The 13252-nt window shown below is 38.8% G+C and overlaps 1 protein-coding gene across 1 annotated transcript in view; it reads right to left on the minus strand.

Annotated features, from left to right (window-relative positions):
- Nucleotides 1–1469: 1469 nt before the first annotated feature.
- IL23R (interleukin 23 receptor) overlaps nt 1470–13252 on the minus strand; it is a 38247-nt gene continuing 26464 nt past the window's right edge. Inside the window, exons 11-14 of the mRNA XM_048862373.2 lie at nt 11816–11917; nt 6749–6848; nt 3286–3376; nt 1470–2568 (exon numbers count right to left, since the gene is read on the minus strand). Coding sequence (XP_048718330.2) covers nt 1927–2568; nt 3286–3376; nt 6749–6848; nt 11816–11917 — 935 coding nt within the window. The 3' untranslated portion in view covers nt 1470–1926. The remainder of the gene's footprint in view (nt 2569–3285; nt 3377–6748; nt 6849–11815; nt 11918–13252) is intronic.

Consider the following 13252-nt stretch of genomic DNA (forward strand, 5'->3'; position numbering starts at 1 on the left):
GGAGGAACGTGGACAGAGGCAAGAGGGTTGGCTTTCAGCACCCCCACTATTAAATTATTTTCTAGCACCACTGCAAAAAGGTTGAGAAACACTGCTAGAGGATTAGTAGGGTTGACGTAGGTCATGCAATGTCTACACTCACTCTGCATCAACCTCAGTGCATCAACCAGGACTCGAGGCTGTCCAGGGAGGTCTTGTTACTGCATCACCAGAATGGGACTCTTATGTCAGTAGGAGACAAATTTGAGTGTAGACACATGCATTAATTGGTTGATGCAAGATGCCTGTCATCGACCTAACTGTAGCGTAGACCAGGTCTCAGGATAGTGTTTTAAAACAACCCCATAGGTGGAGCTAGACATCTCACAAGTAACATGCTGTTTGTAGCAGGATGGTTTAGGATATGAGTAGCTGGATGGCTAAAAACCTTAATATAACAATGATAAGCCAGCAGTGTATTTAAATATTGGCTGATGTTTGTAGGTCCAGACCTGGTGCTTAACAAAGACTTTTATTTTAATTACAGGTATTAAAATATTGTTCTTATTTTATTATTTGCATTGCAGTAGCACCTAAGAGCCCTAGTCATGGTGCAGAACCCCATTGTGCTAGTTGCTATAGAAACGCAGAACCAAAGGAAGGCCCCTGTGCCAAAGAGCTGACAGTGAAAGTAACAAAGGAAAGCAAATGTTAGGAAAGCAAACGTTTCCAAGTCTGTTTTTGAATGGGCTGCTGAAAGTTTGATATAAAAACTTGACACTTTCTATTAATTACAAAATTATTTGAAGTTCTGTGGAATTTACTCTTTTAAACAATGTATTTAAACTCCCTTTACTATCATATTTAAGTCTTTAAAACACATGCTTTTTGAAAAGTTTTGACTCACCATATGAAATAAAAATATTAAACACAATGATACAACCCTTTCTCATTTAAAGTAAGTTTCAGAAAGCCTAGGGAACACTATGTGATACCTTTAAAAGCACAGGCTGAATTTTCCATGATAGCAGGCCAGGTCATCCCCATAGGCACATATCAGAAAAGAGAGGCCTGGCTTTTCATTATCTTGATTTCAACAAAACTGTGTTCCCTGCAACATACCTAATGCACGTTCTCATTGCCACGTTGCAGGTCACTCAGAACACTGACGCTGGACTATAAGAAAATAATTGATGAGGAAGTAAGAAGTTGGGGGGAGGCATGGAGGGGAGGTGATGGTGGTAAATCAGTAACATTAAGTTCCCATTAATTTAGTATGAAGAAGTTGTTTTATAACTAGTCTAGAAAGACGTTTTAAGTCAACTGGGCAGGGCAAGGTGTGCTGAAGGCTAGTTCTTCTATTCTTATTACAGGATGGAAGTGACAATTAAATACTGATTTTCATTTGTATGGAAAAGATTTTGGGTTTTCAGACTCCAGGCCTGTATTATACAATATATAAACATCATCTTAAATGTAGTGCCTTTACATTCCTAATGATCCCAAGATATTTTGCAAACTTCAGCTAATACATATAGGGATAATTTTATCCTTCACTAAAATGCAACTGGCTCTGGAGTGAAACATACCTATAGCAACTATTTAACATGAGAATGACTTAGGATTTAGGATAGGAGAAGAATTCCGTATCCAGTTAAAACTGCAAGGATACTGAAGCAGGCAGTCTATAATCCCCTACATTTGAATTCATCTCAGGCACATGATTTATACACTTATTCTTCTGAAAAGCCAAGGAAATTTAATGACTACAAATGATTAGTGATTTATGGACCCAAAGTGTTTTATCTCATCCAAAAGTCTTTTGATTCAATTTAAGACAATGAACTTCAGATTTTGAATTAGGTTTTCAGTTCTGATGCTTGAAAATTCAGAGAGATAGATGTATTATGGCCATAAAATAGTATTATTTCTTTATTGCAATTATTTCTATCGAAATAGTTTACCAACAGTTTGTGGAAAATAGGACTTTATACCTATGGATTCTTCAGTCACCGCTCCTAAGCAAGAGACCAACTCATCTGGAACTAACGTCTGCTCTTGAACATTTTCAGTGGATAGTGGACTCTTCCACTGGTTTTCCAAAAGCATATTAGGTTCTTCATCTGTTGTATTGAAAGTGTTGCTCTGTCCGCTTCTGTTGCTGTTTAAAATAAGGTTAATCTTCTCAAGTAAAAACATATTGCTCCCAGTTCCTTCAGCATTCCACAAGGAAGTAACAGGACTTGTATAATCTTTTAAGAAAACATGTGTATCTTGACTTGAGAGATATGTGTTTGGATCCAGTGCTTGGGACTGTGTTTCATAAGTATTACTAAATACGTTTCCCAGTGGGCTTCTGTTGGAAACCTGGGGCTTATAGCCATTGTTCTGCTCAGTATCTGGAGTGCTGACAAGCAGTGAGTTTTGAGAGATGTCCATATGCTCAGTGGCCACTTTTCTGTTTCCCTTTTTGGTGTCTGTGGTCTTGCACTCCTCTTGCAGTGATGTCTCTAGTACTTCCGTAATGACTGGATCATTATTATCCAAGAACAACTGGGTGGAATTGCTACTCATTAAATCACTTTTTTCCTGAAAAAAAAAATTAACAAATAGATAATATTTTGTAAATGGTAGAAATGTCACTGCTGTTTCCTGAGAGAGAGACAGGAGCGCAGATTCAAAATCCTACTCATTTCACCTATCCTTACTGTTCTCCCTTTCGGTCTCTTTCTTAGCATGTGTTACCATCATTTAACCACCTTCTGCAAAGGGAACTAGAGGGGAGGAGGAAAGGGAACAGGTGAGTGTGCCTGAATATTTTTCAACACGCTTCAGGACCAGTCCTGATTGTAGCACTATTATTTAATATTTAGGTTGCAGTAGAGTCTCCAGATCTCAACCAGGTTGGACCCCATGGTGCTAGGCACTGCACACACACAGAGAGATGACAGTTCCTCCCCCAAAGAGCTTGCAATCTGATTTCCAGAGCCACTCCAGAATGTCACTATGCTTGCTGTGGAATCACGGTGAGCCATGACTCATAACCACAGCATAACCTGTTCCAGATAGATTCATAGATTCCAAAGCCAGAAGGGATCATTGTTATAAACTAATCTGACCTCCTATTAGTGCAGGCCATAGGACTTCCCTGAATTAATTCCTGTTTGAACCAGAGCATATCTATCAGAGAGAGAAGATTTCTCTCACTTTGGTCTGCATTTATTTGTCATAACTTTTTGCATATGGAGTTAAATTTGAGCTGTATAGAAAAATGAAAACAACTGGGATCTTGTTTTGACTAGTTACCTGGAGTGACTTTACCACACTGCTGTTTTCCACGTTAGGAAAATCTTCAGTCAGCCATTTTGGTGTCAATGATGCAAGTGCTGTGTTAACTCTTACATAAAATAAAATAAGTAAAAAGTTAATGTATTGTATTAGTCACTTAGCAGGGTAAAATTGCCTCTGGACAGAGTGGCAATATGAGACCTATGCACAACTTATGTCTCACTTCAGCGGCATATAGGCCTTGCATTTGCCCTCTGCCCAACAGTGACATTTACCCTAGGAGTATTAAAGGCTCATTTACTTACAGTAATGTGATATAAATAATGGTGTGCTGTGAATTCTCAGAATTTTTTTGAAAACTGAATCCCATTTTCATCATAAAAATAATGTTGAAACCTCCTGGCAAATTTCAATTTAAGTGCCCAGTTGAGTACCCCTTTCTCAGACTGAGTTCCATAGAAGTCAGAGAAAGGTAAATCCTGAACAGGGCTCTTTGGGAACATGAAAGTAGCTTGGTAGATGCAGACAAGTGAGTCAGGGCCTGATCCTGAAAGCCCTCCATATGTAGAATTCCTAAGGAAACCATGGAGAGCTCCATTTGCAGATTACATGTGGGACTCGGCCAAGAGAATATAGCTTGAATCCCACACATTTCCTATCCCTGTGAATCAGTTTGATGCTAACAGACTGACTGAGCCTGAGGGATGGGGTAGGTTGAGTCTGGCTTCACCCCTGGGAAGGGGACAGGCTCTGGAAATTGCATAATGCTTACTCTGGTCTTATGCTAGGTGGCTGCTACTGAGGAGGCAGTATCCTCTCAGATTCAGCCTTTGCAGCTGTGTAGCCTCCAAGGCCTGCGGTGCTTCCACGAATCAGAAATCACGGAAGCCATTTAAGCCCTCGTGCAAAATGTATGGGTTTAAATTTACAGTGTTGCCAGCTGTTAGACTGGAAAAAACAAGAGGAAGAGGATGCATATGTTTCCTGATCTGTTGAGATTGGCTCAGGCACATGGTCAGAAAAACGGTGGTATTGAACCTTGACTCTCTTACAATCAAAGCTGCTCTATAACCTGCACAAATGAAAATTACTTAAAAGAAACTTTAATTGAGCCAAACTTCCATGGATCTCACTGTGTGGTACAGTGTTCCTGAGGGAGTAGGAAGTCTCTGGTTTCAATTAAATGCTTTTATTTAACAGGTGCATCAACAGCAGAATAGATGAAACCTGATTCTGTGTTTGGTTCAGAGAACCCCTAAACACCATCTGTCCACATATTTCTCCTAAACCTACTTTGTGTTAGTGCCATCCTTTGGATCATGCAGCTTAACTCCATATGCAGGTTAATCCACATTAGGAAAACCTTCAATCAGCCATTTTGGTGTTATGCCACAGGAGTCTGCTTGCCCAAGAACCACAGCATTTCACTCAAGTTTCCTGTACAGGTGTGTTTGATGCAGCAGCGGATGGATTCCTAGATATCAATATCTTAGTGAAGCACAAGATTCAAATGTTGATGTCATTCACAAATAACATGCCCATTGTTCTGTGAAGTCCCTGGTTCGGAGGGAAGGAGCAGAGGATACAATACATTTGATACTGTAGCACTGGTGAAATGGATGTCAGGAAGTCTTTGTAAAATATTTTAACTGTTCTGACTGATTTTTCTTTCTGCTGCCCCTCTCCCATGATCTATTCCTGTTTCTAAATATCCTAATGTGGGATTTTGATAGGCAAGCTCTATTTAAGTAGTAATTTCCATTTATGCCTCAGCAATAAAGTTTTAAAAGATCAAATATAAGCCAACATGAGACCAAACTTAATTAGGGTTTGGATTAAGGTTTTTTCTTATTCTTTTTTTTTGTATGCCTATTTTATGAAATACCCCTTGTTCTCTAAATATGGGCTTTACAGAGAAATGGTCAGATTATTTTGTGTTGTGATTATCTACCTTATTGTGTGTGGGGAAAAAAAAATCTAGGACATCTTTTGGCAACGTATAATTATGAATGGGGAAAGTTGCCCTGGATAACAGGGGGCTGTACAAAACTGGATCAATTTCTATAATTCTAGGTTTTCTGAGAGAGAGGTATATTCTGGAGACTAAGGGGGGAAAAAACTGAAAAGAAAGCAGTACCTTTTTCTAAGTGATTTTTTAAATATCAAAGTTAAGAAAACAATTGATAGTATGATCGCACCAGTGCCTATTCCCCAAAAAACTTCTCCATCATTATCTGAAAAAGGAGGGAAAAAAAGAGAATTAATCAAATAGCTTATATCTTAGGGAAGATTTTTTTTTCTAGGCCCCAAACCTGAAAACATGTACGACACATGTGTGAGTTGTCCCATTGAGTTCAATGGGATTATTAACACACATAAAGTTATTAATGTGCATTAGGGTTTGCAGGATTGGGGCATTAGCTTGTAAACCCTGGTGAGAGGACAAACCTTTTTCCAAAAATGAAGCTTAGAAAGGCTGAAGAAATCTTTCCTTCTTAAGAAATGTTGTTGGGCCCATTGCTCAGCTGACATACATCAGCATAGCTCCACTAAAGTCAATGGAGCGATGTTGATTTACACCAGTTGAAAATCTGGGGTGAGACACACAAAATAGAATATTGAGTGCTTGATTCAGCCCATTTGTTTAAAAATGACAAAGCAAGGGAGATGAATGTGCACTGTTGTCCTAATTGTACATTCCCTGTGCACCCCAAGCCCTCACTGTCTTCAGTGAGTGCAGGACCAGAGGCTAGAGGAGCAGCACACTTTACACTGCAGACTTCTGTACATTTGCTGCTGTGATCTGGCTGTGAGAATCTAGCTGTGGAAGGGAGTTTCCAGGCAAGCACTTCTGAGAAATATGGCCATTGTGTTTAACCATTACTTACATATAAGAACAAATGTGTACACTCCTTTTAAATTGATCTTTTATTTGGTTTTGGCTGCCTGACTCTGAACCAGCAACACAGAAGTACCTTTATTGGTTACAACAAACCAGAAAAGTAACTGAGGTTAGTGTTACATGAGAAATAAACAAGTCTTTGGCTCAAATTATGGAGTCAAAATAGCTCAGCCAACATGCCAATGTGTATGATCAGGAAATGCTATCTTCTTCTTTGTCTCAGTTTCTCAGATCTTAGCTGTTGTCACATACATTTAATTTTAAGTGTCTTAACAAAACAAAAAGACCTAAAGCATAATTGTTGCAATAGCATAGTATATACAACCTCGTAGTATTATGCCCTAGACTAACCAACATGTGTTGTTTGCTTTATAGGGCTGTAGCATTCTTGTACTGGTGAAAGGGTGTGTTTTTGGCTGGGCCGTGTCTCCAGTAACAAACCAAGTGTTACTAACTTTTCACTTCTCTGCTATCACGTCACAAAACTGCCATCCCCTCTCACAGTCTCTGAGATACTATCGGTAGCACATAGCACAGCTAAAACCACCCACTTCTGGTCAAGTAGAAACTCTTGCTTACCCAGTCTGAAATACTATCTTCTTACCATAGGAAATCTCCCCTGTAGCTGTGGTGATGATTACAGGTTCAGTATAAATGCTTGTGTTTGGAAGCCTTTTCACTGAAATAATTCAATGAGGGAGAGAAAACAGTGTTGTGGTGACAACCTTACAGAATATGCTTCCTTTAAAAATTGGATCTAAAGTGCCTAAATCTGTTCAAAATGGCATTTAGGCACCCAAGACTGCTTAGGTGCTTTTTGAACATTTTACCCATGTCCTTACTGAAGGAAAAGAATAGAGCTGTTTCACTCAAGCCCCAAGGCAGCTGTTAGCACCTATCTGCCTTGGTGCCCAAGCAATTCAGTATGGATTTTTGTAGACCTGCCTGGAATTTAGACACAAGTGCAGAATGCCCATACTTACCCTTTTCAGCTCCCCCACTCTGAACTGGATGCCTGCCTGAGATTTTTCTTACCAATGCTGACTGCCAGTAAATCAGTTGCCAAACATCCTTGTCTAATGAGCCTCTTTGTATAATTTTTAAATGGTAAAAGAGAGAAATCCCTATGCCACTGTGCTGTGACAGGGATCCCATCAGTGAGATTTCATTAGCTTAGTGTGGATTTTGATGGCCAAGACCACAGACCAGTATGACAAATTGTACTACACAACTTGCCTTTATTTAAAAAAAAAAAACGTATTTATAGCCATGGAGTCCCATATCTATGTCTATCTATCTATTTTAGGCCTTCATAATCTGGACTCCCAGGAGATGGAGAACACCCACTCAATCATTTTTCCCTGCAGTCTAAATGTCTGAGAAGAACAACACTGCAGCCTTGCCTGAATTTCTTTTGAATTCTTTTTGATATCATTCATTTTGACTGGCTGGATGCAGAGCGAAGGCCAGTGATTGTGCGTCGCTTCCATGGAAGGAAGCACATTTTTACTGAACAAAGTCATGAGCATGGTTTCTTGTTTTATTGTTGCAATTCCCTTGGCATCTCCATTTCCCTCAGCCAATAGGAGGTGTCTTTGATTCCACAGAAAACCTCTTCCTTTAATTTTTGAAGTTCCATTCTATGCTTCTCACTTTGTTTTTAAAGTTACAGTCAAACTCTGTGCCCCTAGACCTGGCAGTTCAGGCCAGCAAGTCCAACACTGATACATTATTTTAAAGGACTTTTTAAAGCTAACAAAGAAGAGTTTACATATACAATTTATCCCTTTTTAACAAAATACCGTAAAGGTTCAAAACTCTCCATCTTATAATATCTTACAACAGGACAATATCATTACACTAAGTCTTATAATAAAACGTTGTAAGAAGTAGAGTTGAATGACATTGAGATTTGAGCCATTGCTGTAGAGTAATGCAGTATTTTTTTTATAAAGGAAAAATATATTGTAGGTTTATACATGAACATGTACTGGATTTTGAGAACTGCTAATCCTGCTAATGATAAACATCATTACAAGATATATTGAATTCTGAACATATGTTTGATTCTCAGGATATGAAATACCATTATAATACTGATTGAATACAAATGAGTCATCACTGTGGACAATTACAGTCCATGCACCGTATAATTTACTCTGTTCTTTGGTTCCTCTATTGTAGTCGTGCCTAGAACAACACAGTTAGTAATAATAATGGTCGTATGTAGCACGAAATCATTTTTCCCCTGTCACTGAGCACCACTTAAAAGAATTGTGGTTATCTTTAGATCTGTGCTCTATTTGGGTTAAGGACATGACCTTCACCTGATGTAATTTGTTGGCCTATGTGAAAACCCATTATATGAAGTTCAATTTTGTCAGGACTTGCTATTGTATGACGATTTTCACAATATATCATTTGTTAACACTGAAGAACTATGGGGAGGGAGGAAGCTGTGGGTGTGGAACGAGAAATGTATTGATTTATACATTCAAATATATTTAGCCAATATTAGTGGGTTGAGACAGAATTACTATATTCTACATGGAATGCTGCCATCATGTGGCTCAGGTGGAAAATGCAAATTATAACAATTTACCTGCACCATGGATGTTACTTAGAACTAGTTGAATCTGTTATTGCAAATAGTTTATCTGGTCACTTTGGCCCTTTCTTCTGTTCATGACCCAGTCCTGATTTCTAAGAATATATTTGGTTTTTGCAAGCATTCATAAAAGAGTTTATGCAAACTGATTTCCACAAAGTATTTCTTTCAACTATGTCTTTAACTACTTGTGATTCATAGAGTGTGTGTGGTTGGTCACCAAAGGCATATGGCATTGTTTTTGTTCCCTGATTGGATGATTAAATACTCTTAAACTCGGGAATAATGAATGAATTATAAAAATAGCAAATAATGAGGTCTGGAATGAAGGAGCACTACAAGAGATCCTGAGGCTCTGGTTGTAGAGACTTGGCTAAACCCACAGTGGAGAGCCTTGCCACAGTCAGGAGGTCTGAGACTTTATCTTTGATTTCAGTTATTTGATGTCTATTCCTTTACCTGTTGGGAAACAGGGAACTGGTAAGGAAGCAATCCAGGAGTCAGCAATATGGCACTTTCAGGCACAGAGCTTAGCTGCCTAACTTTGGGTCCTGGATCTGAACCCAGAGGAGAGGGCAGGCTTGGGTTTCCTTACCATCCCCAAGTGCAAAAGAAGTGATCCCGCTATGCCTGAGCCTGATCACAAAGGGGCACCTCTGGTGTGCACCCACCTGCACAGCACTCCTCCTCTCTTCATAAAAAAACTCACACATCACCTTTTCCGCTATTCAGCTGGCTCTCGTGCCAGTAGTTAACATTTCCTTTTTAAAATGTCTTGGTTAACCAAGACTTCGACGCGAAAGGAAGACTGCCAAACTCAGAGACTGATTTCTTCTTCTTCTCTGGACCTTCTCCACAACTGTTATATGAGATGAAATGTATGTGTCACAATATCACTGCTGTGTCAACTGTCAAGCTATTTCATACACTCGTCTTGGTACTAGTTTCAGTGCAGTCTTTGCTCTGAGCCTGTCATTCAGGCTGACATGGTTTATAATCAAAGGTAGGAAGGTGACTAATTCACAAAAGAAGAAGAAACACTATTCACTTGTTTTTGCCCCAGTGTGATTCACATCTATATTACCTATTTTCCCAATGGACTTGAAATAGCTTTTACATTTTAAAGATTTACGAGCTTCCTAAATCAACTGTTAACAGAGACAAACCCATTTAACTAAGTGCTTTAGAGTAATTACAAAAAATCTCTTGGAAAACTGGGTTGTGGATGACTGGGATAAATTATATATCTATATAACGTATATCATTGACCCCAGTCATTTATAGCACATATTTGATTTCACATTTGTAGCTTAAAATCACAATATAAATATTGATATGTTCTAGCTCAACCAGAAGATATAGGCTTGATGCAGGAATTATCAGGTGATATTCTATGGCCTGTGTAATGCAGGAGGTCATACTAGATACTTTAATGGTCCTTTTTGGCCTTAAATCCTATGAATATATTACCGATATGTTCAATAGTATCGATAACATTCTATACTTAGATCCTGTAGTGTCTTCAGCAGTGCAGCAAACATCACCCTAAGCTATGTCTTGTTGAGAGTTCAAGATTTAGTGTCTTGCTTATACTGATTCTCCCACCCCCCACGAGTAGATGGAATATCTGCAGCCTGGTTAGTTCCTATGGGAACACGGTCTGCTGATCTAGTAACTAGATCACCACATTGGAGACAATCAATTTGTCTTTGAGGAAGGACAACACTGAAGACCGTGATCAAATAACTTTGAGTATTTACTTGAGGTCTTGCCTCCTTGATGGAAAACATTGGCAAGACTGCCCCCAAGAAAAATCCTGGCCAGAAACATAGCCAGTTTGTCTTAGGAGCAATGTATGTAGAGCTTCAGGTAGCTCCTCTGGAAATATATTCAGAGCAGCATGAAAAATTATTTTGTGGCTTTGTGGAAAAAAAACACACATGTTATCCTTGTCTCCGCTTATGGGTACAGTAGCTTTTCTTTCCCGAAGAAAACAGCCAGTAGAATTCTGATGGCCTCCAAAAGTGTGTCTCTATTGATCCAGAACAAAAGATCAGGTTTGGGCTTTGTGTACATTACAGATTTCATGAGTCCAGGCCAGGAGAAAACAGGACCCTTTCCGTTTGATTTGGGTGTGAAAGTATGTGGAGTAGCTGTAGGAGAGGGAAATACTTGTGTTCTCCCATATTGTTCTGAAGATCCCTGACTGGCTGTTGGCTTGGCCCAGTGTGTCACTTCAGCTGGTGGTCTGGCCAAGGATCAGTTGCACAGAACATCTTAATTAATGTTGTGCATCTGGTTCCCAAGCAGAACAGAGGTCAAAATAATGCTAGAGGCCACTCAATTATCCTACAAGGGAGGCAGGGGCATTCAGAATACTGGAAGTCATGCAAAGCTTTCTCTTATTTTTCTATATTTAGACCACGTAGGGCCTGGCCTGGGACCTACACAGCTGCTTCTTGAAGGGAGGTTAGGAAGCGTCACAGCTTTGTCATTTTCTCCCCATAATAATGATGCTGTTTCCCCACATTGCATGGGCTTTAATTGTCAAATGTGCCCCCAAAAGAAGCAAATTTTGTCCTCTTCCATTACAAAAAATGAAAATTCTCCCCATGAACAAATCTGCAGATTCTAATGAAAATTCACAAACACATCAGTATTTGCACCATCTTGAAAAGTGAAAATTGATTCCCTTGAGCATCAGCTTTAATTATATTGTGTCCCATGAGCTGCAAACTACATTGTACCCACACAAAGGCAAAGTACAACTGTATTGACAAGGTCCCTGCTAGTGGTGTTCTGGTATCCAAAGAAAACCGCCTTCTTTCAAACTCCTTCTAAAGTTCTGCTTTTCTCTATAGTTCAAGGAAGGTGGGAGAAAATTGATAGGTTTAGCCATAGTTTATAAAATCAAGTAACTCTACAAAATTGCCAAATCGTGGAAAGATCTGGGGGAAGACTGTTTTCCATAAAAACCAAACACTGAAATGTTACTTCCATCCCAGCATGCAGTGACTTTACCACAAGAGCACACTTACCTAAATCTACCAGATAGAGTTGGCCAGGACATGGCTTGCTTATTCCATCATGATATACTGCATATACTGAAATGTTCATGTGAATTCCTGCTGTGATGTCGCCTGAAACGAATGTTTTATTTAAAATTTCTGTGCAAGTTAAAGTTAAAACTGCAGAAAATTCTAATGGGATATTTAAAGAAAAGGTGAAAAGAGGCCTGGTCTGAATATATGGGAGCAGGAAGGAGCTAGGAATGCTTGAATTCTATTCCCATTACTCAGACTGACTATCCAGTTTGGGTCAAGTCACTTAACTAGAACTGGTCAGATTTTTTTTGGGGGGTGGAAAACTTCATTTTTTTGCAGTGAAAAATCAACTACTGAATGATACACTCTGGGCTCTCCTTTTGGAGAGGTGAAGCAGTGCATCATGGGTGTCTTTGGCACCTTGCATCATGGGAAGATGTTGTCTTTGTTGTCTGGCTGGGAAGCCTATCCCATAGAGGACAATGGAGATGTGAGGCAAGTGAACAACACTTCCCAGGAGGCATTGCCTGTAGCAGCATGGCCAAACCTAAATATTTTGTGAGTTTGGCTGAAATATTTCCATTTTCGGGGCTTTTAAAATTAATGTATTTATATATTAATTTTTGACAAAAAATTCAAATTTTCTTGGAAACCTCTCTCTGCTTCCCCATCTCTAAGGGAAGAGCACTCATTAACATTGCAGTGAAGATTAATTAGTTAATATCTGTAAAGTGCTTTGAAGATGAAAAGTCTTATGGATATTTGACACCACAGTGACTGGTGGTTTTAAAAAATGCCTAGAAAGAGAAGCATATTATTATTAACTTCGGAAGGAAATTACAGTTTAATACAGACTGAATATAGATAGCTAACTTATGTATGAGAGATCTGTTCTGATACATAAAATTGGAGACGATTGTGTTGTGAGAGAATTTGGGTATCAAATTTTTCACCAGTAATAAAAACTATAGATCCAACCTTCCTGAATCTGCATTGCTGCAGATTTAGCAAAATTAATGCATTTGTGCATATGTGTCATAGCAAATTTTATAATCTCTGTGGTGACATCGGTTTAACAGATGGAAGAATTAATTAATTGTGTGTCAATTACAGAGGCTCTGTTTTTCCCACTGTAAAGACCCTATTCGTTAACAGTTTATGGAAGGGATTTTAGTTTCATATTCATTTACATGTAATGTAATATGGCATCCAATGAGAAGATGACTACAAAGGATGTGTTCATTTTTTTAATTTATACAGCTGTATTTATTATGATGAAAGCAGCTACCAGTTTTCACTTGAATTTGGTTTCTCACATTTTCCTCATAATATATCAGTACAGAATCTTTTTTCCAACTAATACAGTTAACTGGAGTCTCATACTAGGCTATATTGCTATACTGCTCAGGATACAGATCCCATTATATGCAA

Source organism: Caretta caretta, chromosome 8 (genome assembly GCF_965140235.1).
Source record: "Caretta caretta isolate rCarCar2 chromosome 8, rCarCar1.hap1, whole genome shotgun sequence".
Taxonomy (NCBI): Eukaryota; Metazoa; Chordata; order Testudines; family Cheloniidae; genus Caretta; species Caretta caretta.